This window comes from Haliaeetus leucocephalus, unplaced genomic scaffold (genome assembly GCF_000737465.1).
Source record: "Haliaeetus leucocephalus isolate CR32 unplaced genomic scaffold, Haliaeetus_leucocephalus-4.0 Scaffold174, whole genome shotgun sequence".
Taxonomy (NCBI): Eukaryota; Metazoa; Chordata; class Aves; order Accipitriformes; family Accipitridae; genus Haliaeetus; species Haliaeetus leucocephalus.
The window spans coordinates 1,395,999-1,408,845 of NW_010972610.1; the positions used below are offsets into that span (position 1 = coordinate 1,395,999).

A 12,847-nucleotide genomic window follows, 5' to 3' on the forward strand; every position below is an offset into this window, starting at 1 on the left:
GAGGTGTGTGTTCTGTGGGAAATGTATTTGTGTGTATGTAGCATATGGTATTTCTTGTTTGTTTGGGGTTTTTTGAAGAAATGTGTTTGTCTTAAATGGCTGTCAGATAAATATGAGGTTGAACTAAATGATGTGTTTACTTAGCACTAATCGTTATTTCTGAGTGGTACTTAGCGTTGTATTTTGTGGAAGCATTCATATATATTCTACCAAGAGTATACTGTGTAGTTGCATTTTAAAACTCATAGTAGAGGGATCGTGTAGAACATAGCAACTTGCTTCATAATAATGAAACTTTCTTTTATGAAACAGTTGAATCTCACTTTGCTTATCAAACTGTAATCTACTGTTACTGAAGAGTGATGTGAAACATTAGTGACCCTGCATGACCTATTTGAATTTATGCTCCAGTCCTCATTTCAGTTATTTATTTATCTGGCTAGACTTGTAATATTTTTTCTCCTTTTTTTCTAGGGTGGAGGGAGGAAGTTTATACAGCTGAACATCCTTTACTTTAAACTGTTCCTTCAGAAGGAATTTGTATAGCAGCTAGAACTTGTAGTTGAGGGTGACTGGCTATTCCAGTGAGCATACTGTAAAACTAGAAATTTAGAACATTTTTGCATAGATGGCTTTGCCCAGTCCAGATGTATGTTGCTTTTTCATTAAGTTTTCCTGTTGTGCTCTAGGAAAAAGCACATTGTCATGCTACTTTAACATGCTGTTTGCCATTACATTTGTCTTGGATTGGTAATATGTTGTATATTGAAGCTTTCTGTAGGAGACTTTGCTTTAGGCACTGGCTCCCTGTTCCCTGGTGAGAGCTTGCATCTTGTCTGTAATGCTAGTTGTATATGTTTGTGCAACTGCTGCTTTTCTTCACTTGAAAGGGAGGAGGGGGGAACATGACTGTTTGCGATAGTGCACTGCCAAATTAAAAGCAGCTATGGCTCCAAGAATACACATACAGTTTCTTATGGGGAAAAGCATAAAACAATTCTTTCAGTGATAACCTCTGTTCTTGCTCAGATGGTTCTATCTGCTATGTTCTGTTGAGCTGTCCTAGTATGTGTCATGCATGGTTTAAGTATAATTTTGAATTCGGTTAGTGGTTAGATTTGCACTTACAATAGTGGTGGTGCTTCTGCTACCCATTGCAGACCCACGGTTGTAGGATATTGAAGTTTTAATGAATAGCTTTGAATGTTTATTTCTGCTTTTCCCACTTTACAAATGACTGCCCTGATGATAATGTTAAAATAGGCAGTGGGCACAGAAAGCTGCTACATGTATGAACATGTTGGTTCTCTAATTATGTTGGGAGGTAGCTAGTATAACGTGATACACACTTGAGGTTTTGGTAAAGATTTGCTCTATTCTTCTGTGGTCAGACTTAGGCTTGCTTTTAAGTTTGGAGAAGCAGAAAGTTTCCCTTAGCTAGCTGTTAATCTTTTTTAGAGCTTGAGGGCTAAATCCTCAAAGGGTGATATAGGTATGCAAATTCAATTCAGACTTGGCTGCCAGTAAACTGAATGGTATCAAGTTGGAATCTCATTTTTCTTTCTTTTCTGTTTAGATATTGAAGAGGGATAAAAAGCTCCTCAAAGGTTTGGAAGGTTGGATGTGATCAGCATGAAGAGCTTAAAAGCAAAGTTCAGGAAAAGTGACGTAAGTATTTCTGCTCAGTTTGACTGCTGGTTTCCATGCTGGAAACAAGTTCTTCACTCCCACCTTGATAAGGTTGTAGGTTAATGAATTACAGAGAAGAAAACCTTTTTCCAAGCACAAAGGCTACAGCTGAATACAGTATGGAGTAGGCTGTTTCTATTCGAATTTTAATTCTCTGTTATGCAAACTAATAGTATTTCACTACCTTGCTCCCCATAACTGAATCATGCACATATGTGTGGGGTCTGCAGAGCTTCTGTTAGATTGTGCTGGTGCCCAGATTGAAACTTTGTTCCAGGTATAGGATTAAGCCTAGTAAAGACTTTTCTACCCAATCATATTTCTGTCTAAGCATAATACCATTCTTATCATTGTGGTGTTTGAGCGCTTAACAAAATGTCTCAGTGTGTGGCAGGGTTTCTTTGTCAGCAGGAACACAGGAACTAGCTGTGCAGTTAGAGCAGCTGTGGCTTATCAATTCTAGCACTACAAGAGAGGTGGATATGAGGCTTGAGCAGTGAGGATGACAGACATAAATATGGAGGTCCTACAGGAGAGTCTTCACAACTGCATTTAGAGAGACAGTAGGCTGCACATCGTATATTGCCTCTTGCTAGTAGTAGTAGTAGCAGTGGAGATCATCTCCATGATCTGTGAAAAATCTGATGTTCCATCCTTCATCCTAAATTTGTGTGCTGCTTTGAAAGAAGTGATACATTGTTGTTTGTCATGGCCAGATTCACACAGGGTCCTACAGCACCCATGTTTGGTGAAGATGTTTAAGTTTTAGGAAAATGGAGCTTCTTAAGTTTTGATGTTCAGGAGTAGAATTGCACACTGCACTCAGGAGTAGTACAGGCTGTGCTTTGATGTAATGGTGTGCCATGAGACCATCTTTAGAGTGGTGTCTTCAGCTGGCTTGTAATGCACTTCAGTAGCTGCGAAGAAGGTAGAGATGATGCTGTGGTGTAATCTGCAGATGTGCTGGTTACTGCTTCAAAAGTTTTTTGAGCTACAGGTTAGCATTTGGTGCAGCTGCTGTATTGGCTTCTTACCAGCAGCACTGGTGGATGCTCTACCTCTCCAGTTTAGCAAGAGCTCTTTCTAAAAATATTACCTCTAGAAATGAGGTAAATATGTCAACCAACCTTTGGGAGCAGAGGGAAACACTTTTAACTTCGTAAACAGTGTTTGGCTTTTGCTAGTCACCAGACTGAATCAGCCAGTGGCACAGTGTCTTGTGCCACTTTATAATAAATAAAAATAATGTCACAAGTCTCTGGTGTCTCATCTAACTGAATATGCCATTCAATTTAGAACTGGTAGAATTCTGTGGTCAGTCATTGTTGCCCCTGTTGCAACAAGTAGCTGCAATTGCTATTTTGAGTTCACCTACACCAGTAAAACTTTTTATAGGCATTTGCTTCAGTAATGAGAACAGTCCTTTGGCTAATATATGAACACACTTTGTATTATGGAAGTTAGGTGTGCCTGTGTGTTAGGATGACTTCATTCACACTTTTATGCTAGTTGGCTGGGCTGCTGCTCTAGAGCAAAGGCTAAGTGACGTGCGTGATGCAACAAGATCTTGCTGTAGCTAGTCCACCCACTGTTATAAATCGTACTGGTTCACTTATTCCTTGCTTATCTATCACTGATAACTCGCTCACGCCTCTCCCCAAACCCAAGTAGAGTCTGAAAGTAATTGCTGTTTTGATACTACTGCTGTCTGCTGGCTGGAGACAAAGCTGACCACAAAGGATTTTTCAGATACCTAAAATTTAGATATGCAGCTCTAAGAGCCCAGCAGTCTAAATCCATGACAGTCTGGTTTCCTCTGTTTTGAAGCCAAACCTTAAGGGCATAATTCAAAACAGCCAACAGGAACCGTTCTATATTTTGTGCAAGATAAGCAAGGAATATTATCCTTCTCTTTAGTTTCCAGAAGCTGCCCTTAACTATGATTTGTGAGGAGGAGGAGAAAGAGGAGGTGGTTTTAATTGGAATTAGTCTTATTTGTATCTCAATTTATAAGATGTGGTAACTGCTTTTGGATTGGGGATAAGGGTAAAGTCAGCAGGGATGGAAGGACTCTTTTTCTCATCCTACCTCCCTCATGTTTCTTTCTGGAGGAAGTCTTTAATGTCTTATTTTGTAGAACTGAAGGTGTCTTGGGGGAAGGAATGGGACCCTTCTCTTTAGCCTCACTGTTAGCATAAAAATATAGGAAGAGCAGGAGGAGTAGGAAATAAGTCTTCAAGGTGTGTGTGAGAAACAGGAATTACGCAAAGACTTCTCCAGCAGTAAGGCTGATAACATAAAACCGTATGCTGGAATGAAGATGATGTAGGAAACTTCCCTGAAGTATTAAAGCTCTGTAGGCTATTCTGGAGTGGCTGAATTGAAAGTGGGCAGAACTGCTGATATTCACGCGTATGTCTCAGCATCCCTCCTGCAGGGCTGTGCTTTGGTGCTGTAGCTATACTAGTCTTGCTTGCAAAAGAGATGTCCCTGCTCCCTCTTCTTTCATCTCTGCCTTTCTGGTTTTGAGGGTATCTGACCCTGCAGTGAGCCAGTTCAGGGACATAAAGTGGTGAAAGATGACTTTGTGGGGTGAGTTTTAGCTGGTTAACTCCTGGCTCCGTCTCACTGCAGGGTCAGCCCTGAGAGGAATGGTGAAAGCAGGAGGAGCAGCAGAACATCTCTTTTCTGCAGCTGTTGCTTGGCTTAGCTGTAGTGTCAAATCATACCCTGAAATTATTGGGCTAAAAAGCACAGGGGTGGGCATGCCAGCAAAGGAGTTGCAGGAACACACATGTAAATAAGGCTGCTAATTCCCATATTTAGCAGAATTGATACAGCCCACAGGTGAGTGATGGGAGCATGACTCTTAGATGGGAGAGTGACTCCTCACTTCATGCTTTTGCTGCTCAGCTCCCCTGTACCTAACTTGACTCACTCTGTGTGTGTGCAGGCAGCTCTATTAAGTGGAGAATCTTTTTTCCTTGACACACATAATTGCTGTAAAATCCTTCCTGGGGGTGACTGTTGCCATGTGAACATGTGGATTTGGAGTGGAGGAATGAGATTTATTGCTCTGTCACAAATTAGTATTGTTAAAGTGTAATGCATAGTTACAGGAGGATGCTTGCGGACTAGAAAGTTGTGAACGGGATGCCTAGGTGGGAGCAAATGCTGAGACTGGAAGCTAAGTAGTGGATGTGTACACTTCAAGAGTCTGTAGAGAAAACAACAGAAATTGCACTTATGTCTTGACAAAGCAACTAGTCTCTTCTGCCTGAGAAGAATTCTGCTGTTAGTTTCTCCATTCTTTCTTCACCTCTTGTTCCTCATTATCAAACTCAAAACATACTATTAGTAACACCTAAGTTGATAACGTAAAAGGACGACCATTTTAATTGTTGCAAGACTATTACATGTGACACTTGAAAAAGTTGGTGTGATAATATTGGGAACTATCACTTCAGAGTTTCAATTTGTTTATAAACAGACTGGAGTTTATTCACCCAATAGAGAATGAACTTCTCTACCCAGTAAGACAGCAGTTCTTCACTGTTTCTGCTTGGAAAAGCAGAGATTAAAATAATCCAATTAAAACAAAACCAGTGCTACTGATGTCATATTAGGCCTCTTATTAATATTTGAGGTTGCAGTGTTTTCTGTAGTAACTAGTCGGTTTGTGGCCTGACTTCAAAAGCATCTAGAATCTTAAACAGGCAGATGAAGGCCAAGTGGATTTTCAAGTGTGCAAAGATATCAAGCCTGTCTAAACATGTTTTGTCTGATTCTTAAGTATGACAAGATGCTCATCAACATTTTTAGGCACCTACACACATTTAAATATCTAGCTCTTTCATACTTAGATGTAGGAACCTAAGTGATCTGTTTAAGTAGATTTGTTTTTAACTGTGTTCTTGATTGCTCTAAAAAAGGCATATTGTGTGGAGACTGTGACATATCGGATTGTTTTCAGTTTCTGACTTAGAGCTGTGGGTGAAAACTGAAAAGTTTAAGGGCTGTTCTCTGTGAGTATTGAAGATCATCAGCTGAAAAACATGTCTTGCAATTTGACAACAGACCGATTTTCTTCCAATTGCTAGCTTGTTGACTGGATAAAATGAAGATAAGAATTGGGATTTGTTTCCAAATATCTCCAGTACTGAATAATTAGAATAGTAGAGTGTCTTTTAAAATTGAAAATTGACTGTGCAGTTCAGGAGGAAAAGTAGCTATTATCAGAAGCAGAGCCAAGACAGGCTGGGATTTCCCAATGCTAATCACTAGCTCTAACTTCTGGTATTTCTGGAAATGTCTACTTGTTGTACTATCATGCGGGGGTTGAAAAGTTTGCAGTTCTTATGAAAATTTCTGCTTTTTGGCCTGTGGTGTAGTCAGTGTTCCATAAATCTCAAAATCGTGAGGCAGTTAGGTATGTTGTAATATAAAATCTCAGTCTTAATCTAGACACTATGCTAATTAAGGCTTGGCACTTCTTTTTAATGCCCAATGTTCTAAGTAGTAGGCTCCCATTCAACAGTTTTTAAAGTATAAAAAGCTACATGGGGGTCTGGAATGGAAAGATTGCTCAGATAAATTCCATTGAAATCACTGTGTTCCCATGTGCTCTGGACTGAATGTGTGGGCAAACAAACCTTGGGTGGGGCAACTTTAAAAATAATAAAGCAGGATCTCCTTTAAACAGCCCTTAAATTCTTTTATCTACTGAAAGCTACATTTAACCTAAAAAGGAGCATCGGTTTGTTGAAAACTGCACTATCCGCTCTATATATGTACTATTTTCAGGGTAATTGTGACCAAAAAAACCCTCCACATACAGAGTTCACTCTGGCTGAAAAGTGAAATAGCAATGTTGTCTGACCACTTTACTCCATTATTTAGAAAATGAACTACTGAAACTTGCTTTTATTCAGGTGCCCTTCTTTTATTGGGTGTTGAATTAAATCAGCCTGGAACACATCATCAGTATTGTAGCTTTCCCTCAGTTTACTGTGTTCTTCAGTAATAATTTTTGATTCCACTATACAGTGTGTAGGGGAGGACTTGATCTCTGGAATGTATAAATGTTCTCAACCACCTCTTCTTGGGAAAGGAGGATTTAGCCTTCTCTCCTTCTTGAAAAAAGTGCTGTGGCTCCTGCTTCTCCCTCCCTCTGTCAGGTGTCAAGGGTTCTACCTTCCACCTCTTTTTCTGCTCTGGAGCTATTGCGCTTCAAGCCTCCAGTTCTGAACAGCATAAGGCTCTGCTCTAGTCAGCTTGCTCTCCCAGCCAAAGCTTAAATGCTTTGTGCAGAAAAGAAGTTAAATATATTCTGAGTCTTAGAGTATGTAGAGTAAGACCTGCTGCCTGTTGCAGTCAGTTCAGTGTGAACCTCTTGCCATCAAGTAGTGTATGTTCTTCATTCTTGACGATAAGAATGTTCTCAGAGTACTTCTAAAATTACCTTATTCAGGTGAACTGTAATTCTGGTGCACTTGAGCCCTCTGTGAGGGAACCAAAACCAGCCCATAAGTTATGTAGCATCTCTTTTAATGGTGGAAGGAAAACGTAATGGAGGAGAAGGTAAAGACTGATAGATAAGGGTAGGGGAAAACAGAAGGGAAAAGAAAAGGTCTGAAAGGGAGGGGAAAGGAGGGACAGTTGAAGCTGTAGGGTCAGAGTTACTATTTTGGTAACGGTTCTGTGAGAAGGAATAACTGGGCCCTTGTGGGATGCCTGCTGATTGGTTGTCTCTGGATGGGAAAGTACGTAGCTTTGGCAGAGTGTTTGAGGCTAGGTAACTTGCAGATATTCTAGAAACAACGTGCAGCATCTCCAAATGGTTGGGACAGAAAGGAAGGGGAATAGGTTAAATGAGAACTGTGTTGTGGTGTTTGGAATTATAGTAGAGGAACCTGGGCTGGAGTTGGCTTACTTTGAATAAACGCATAGTTATTTCCTAAAACAGGATTATAGTCAGGAGTATAGCAAGGAACGTCTTGGTTGGGTTCCCAGCCAGTCTTTGTCAGTCTGTAATAAAATGTCATTGTCTGTTACAAATTCATGATTCCTCTGTCTGGTGCTAGTCCCATGTCTGCTAAGTGTGTGGTGTTCGTTCACAGATTAGGTTGATCATGGACAGTTGCAGTCCTAATCAGCCACTCTTATGATGTAGTTGCATAGCAAGTGCAATGCTGTTAAACCCTGTGTTTGAAGTCAGAAGCAGCTTTGGGGATGAATGAGTGTCAGGTCAAACCTGCAGGGCTGACCTCACTCGGCCACTTGCAGTTTCTCTGTCCTGTTGGTAGCACATGGTGCTCATCTGGGCTCTGCTTTCCACACCTGTGTTTGTTCCAGAACCACTGCCCTAAGGACATGACACGCAGCTCCTGCATGGCCTTCCTTTTGACTTCCACCTCCACCCATACTTGTGCCCCAAATTAGGTGAGGAATAATATCTGACATTATTATTGGCCCTAGAGTCATATTCTTACCAACACAGAATGACATGGGGCTAACGATTCTTTTGTAAATATAGGTTGGTGAAAGGGAAAGATGTCCTTTTCCCAGGTGCCGCCTGCCCAGGCCTGTCAGCTTTGTTATCCCAGACTTCTTGCTTGCTCACCCATCTACAGCTGGAGGAAGGGTTGGAGGCTGTGTGAAAGGAAACATTGATTAGTCACTGCTTGGCCACAAACACTGGTCTGCCCTGCAGTGGTGCCTGGCAAGCAGAACACTTTGCATCTGTGTTCTGATCATGCCAAGATGGCTGGTTTGGTCATCCTTCTGTGATCCCTCATTAAAAGGAATGTATGTAAAACATTTGCAAAGATGAAGAGGGATCCTCCCATTGCAAAATTGGTTTAAATGGAGTTAAACCCTGTAGTGTTATGGACAGCAATATTCAAAATTGTAGTAGATAAGTGTGGAAGAACCACAATGTGAAGCTAGCCAATTTGTTGACAGTCCATTACTAAATAAAATACCAAAATGAAGCAGAATGAAGTGGGGGTGAGTAGGAAGAAGAAAGGCAAATTGGCATATACAAACTGGAAAAAGTTAGTATTTTAAAACATACTGGTAACAAGAAAGGAATCTTTATTGTGTAGAAACACATCTTTTGTGTCCCTTTAGACAGAGCACAAAAGTTCAAAGGTCTGAGTTTGGAAGAGTTGGAAGAAAGCAATTATAATTTTTTCATTTATTTGTTTATCTCTAGTAAGATTTAAATGTAAAGTAAAGTAAATTAAAAATATGATAAATGAGCAGTCTGTGTGTTCTTACTGTAGCACACTATATCCTCTCTTCCTTTTTGGCACTACTTGTGCCTAATCTGATTTAGAAAAAAAAAAAATTCTGTCCAGCTGTCAAAGTTGTCAGTTAAACTCACTTAAAGGAGAGGATTTAATGAATGGTCCAGTCTTTGTGTTTTAAGACTGTTGTCTTGTCTTTTCTAAGAACAAAACACAATTTACTGTGAATAGGTGCTGTAGTATTATCTAAAGAATATAACACCCATACATTTTATTTTATTGGAGATTTGAGCTTTTTCATCCTGTGCTTATATTTTGGGAGCCTATGAATGGTGTGAGCAGGCAACAAACATTAAGGCGTTAATCGAGCTGAAATAGATGTATTATTTGCCTTATTCCAGCAATATTTTCTAGTCCTATTCTTCAAAAAGCTGTTCTGATTGTGTGTAGTCCAGGCAAATGCCCAGCATTAGGGATATGTCAGGACCTTTTCTGCTCCTTTGCCTGCCACACTTGCATCTTCTTGATGTTCATGCCATGCATGTTCTGAAGATCCGTGAAACTTAAGCGTAGAGGAGAATGAGGTTTCTGTGGCCATTTTTCCCAGGAAATACCGTGTTGTGTTTAGGGAGCATTGTGACAGTTGAACTTTCAGCACTTCATTGAAGGTACCTTTTCTTGTTCAAAGGTCAGGTTACTGAAGCAGTGCATGGGGCAGGCAGATAGAAAGAATGAGGATGAAGAGGCCTTCCTGTATTACTGTGTAAGAAAGTTGCTCTGTTCTTTTCAACACAGCTGTGAGGAGGTGCTTTCTGTTGGCTGAAGGCAGGTTTGTTGGTCAGTGTGAGGTTGATGGGTGATGTTTGGGCTTGACCACTTTGTGTTAGCTACAATGGTTAAGGGAATGTTTAAAAACTGCAGATCTGTGTACAGAAAAACACAGAACTGGGATGAACGGAAGGCTGAAAGCTAACAAAGTTCTTTTGCTAGTGAGAAAAAGCTGTAATACCACAGTGTCTGTCTTACTGTTAGGACAGTTTGTATGTATGCTATAGCTCAGTGGTACAAGTGCTTTACAAATAACTGCTCAAGTTTTGTTAACAGATGATCCTACTCTAATGAACTTTTGAAATTTTACAGACTTTTAAATGTATCACTTTACTGGGAATTGACATGAGGCTAAGAATTTATGGTCATTCATACTTGACTGTAATTTGGCTGTGTAAATAGTCAAAACCTGACTGGCAAGGCTCTGAGCAACCTGCTATAGTTGCTCCCTTTGCAACTCTCTCTCCTTTGAGCAGGGGAGATGGACTAGACTATCTTCCAAACTTGACCATTCTGTGATTCTGTATAAAGATAAATATCTTGAAACATATCATGGAGGAAGCTTGCAGTCATGTTGAAAGATACAAAGTGCTCTTAAAAAATTAGAGGCATCTTATTCTAGGCTTATAGCTGCCTGAAAAACCTTGAGGTTTAGCCACAGGAAAAGCTGTGGTGTCCTTGCGCATATATTAGTAGTATAGCTGCCTTGACTAGTTATTAGTGACTTCTAGTTACTCTGACATGTGAAAAGCTATTTAATGAGCTATTTTTCCCACTTCTAGACCTAAACTATCTAGAAGTAGTTGCATCCTTAAGCTTTTAAAAATACTGTTAACTTTGTGCTGGCAAAAGCCATCATGGTTGCATGTCTTAACTACAGCTGCAGGATGTCTCCATCTCTTACACTCACAGCTTATATTCACAGATATTGTTATCACAGGTACTCTTCTCTTCCTGTATTTTGGTTGTTATGTGGACTTTATATTTTACCTTGAAGTATTTTGAGGTAGGAACCTCTTTCAGTGCTGTGCCGGTGTAATGCCTAACACTAGTGCTACTTTATACTATTTGGATTTTAAGAGGTGACATAATACAACTAGCAAAACATAACCTGAAACTCAAGCTGAATTTACTGCTCTACAGCTGTCTGAGGAGTCTCATTCCCCAGATATGCTGCATGTGCATATCTCAGATGAAATATACAGTTAACTGTCCAGAACACTTGCATTGACTTGATGATGATGATGGAAGCAAAGGTTTTTTAATAACTTTGCAAATAATGTGGTTACCAATGCATATGTATGTGTCTGACATACCTATTCTGCTCTTTTCACAGGTGCATACCTCTTTTCTTTCATCTTTGCTTCTTTGCTGTGTGTGGTGGCAGCCTCTTAAGAATCTTGTAAACTTGGGTAACCTGTCTGCTTATCCAGAGACTGAAACAGTGCCCTTTGAAGTCAGAAGAAAGACTTCAGTCTGCTTGCCTGAGCTTTGTTTGAATCAAGAACCAAAACCAAAATGTGCTGGCTCCATGGAAGCATATGGTTGGGCTCCAGTGAGACATGGATTTGCCCTGAGTCTAGCATAGAAATACAGGTGGCTATTGAGGATGCTCAGATTGGCAGGTTATCCAACAGTGCCTTCTTTTTAGGGTCTAGAGTGTGTTGGGCTTTGCTTGTGGGTTTTTTTCCCCCTTTTTTGCTTTGGAGGGTGATTGTTTATGATATGGCGTGATTCTGTTCAATAAGAACAATGACAACCTCTCAGTGACCTTGCCCTTTTGATGTGTATTTCAGATGTATAATTTACAGATATATAGGAAGTCTAAGTGGAATGTACCACTTGAGATGTAAGTGAACTTGGGGATCTTCCAGGAAGTAAGCGAGAGCATGAGCTTATGGAGTGCTAGTCAATGCACTGCTTCTGAGCAATTTTACTGCACACCTCAGTTGCAGACAGATTGCTGCATTTTGAAAGTGGAGGGAGCTGGATCATGCACAAGCACTTTATTAATCATTAAGAAAAGCTATGTGGTAGGTCAGTGAGGAGAAGCTAGTGCACTGTCAGATTCATGTCTTCAGTTGTTTTGCCTTCGTTGTTTCTTGTCAACATGCACAAAAGGGGGAAAGACATTGTGTAGTAATGCAGTCAGATTTGAAATTATAAATCTGTACACAACCCTTTTAATGGGAGATAAGGGGATTTGTTTGAAGACAGTGATTTGTGAATACAAGTATAATCTTGAATACAAGCTTAATCTGTAAATGTGTACTTGATTTGGAGGTTGATTCTTAAAGGCCTTTATAATGTCATAGAACCATGGAATAGTTTGGGTTGGAAGGACCTTTAAAGGTCCCATCTTCAACTAGATCAGGTTGCTCAGACCCCTGTCCAACCTGACCTTGGATGTTTCCAGGGATGGGACATCTACCACCTCTCTGGGCAACCTGTTCCAGTGTTTCACCACCTGCATTGTAAAAAATTTCTTCCTTTTATCTAATCTGAATCTACGCTCTTTTAGTTTAAAATCATATCCCCCTGTCCTATTGCCCCAGGCCCTATTAAAAAAAATCTGTCCCCATCTTTCTCCTAAGCCCCCTTAAAGTATTGAAAGGCCACAATAAGGGCTCCCCAGAGCCTTCTCTTCTCTGGGCTGAACAACCCCATCTCTCAGCCTGTCTTCAGAGGAGATATATTCCATCCCTCTGATCGTTTTTGTGGCCCTTGTCTGGACCCGCTCCAACAGGTCCATGTCTTTCCTGTGCTGAGGACCCCAGAGCTGAACGCAGTACTCTAGGTGGGGTCTCACGGGAGTAGAGCAGAGGGGCAGAATCCCCTCCCTCAACCTGCTGGTCATGCTTCTTTTCATGCAGCCCAGGATACAGTTGGCTTTCGGGGCTGCGAGCGCACATGGCCGGGTCACGTCCAGCTTTCCATCCACCAGTACCCCCAAGTCCTTCTCCACAGGGCTGCTCACAATCCCTTCATCCCCCAGCCTGTATTGATACTGGGGGTTGCCCTGACCCAGGTGCAGGACCTTGCACTTAGCCTTGTAGAACCTCATGAGGTTCACATGAGCC

At 40.8% G+C, this 12,847-nt stretch overlaps 1 protein-coding gene across 2 annotated transcripts in view; it reads left to right on the top strand.

Annotated features, from left to right (window-relative positions):
* The first annotated feature begins 1,576 nt into the window (after positions 1–1,576).
* The window catches only part of RAI14 (retinoic acid induced 14), a 79,549-nt gene continuing 68,278 nt past the window's right edge, over positions 1,577–12,847 (top strand). For both annotated transcript variants that reach the window (XM_010563983.1, XM_010563984.1), the window contains exon 1: positions 1,577–1,668. In XM_010563983.1, coding sequence (XP_010562285.1) covers positions 1,633–1,668 — 36 coding nt within the window. In that variant the 5' untranslated portion in view covers positions 1,577–1,632. The remainder of the gene's footprint in view (positions 1,669–12,847) is intronic.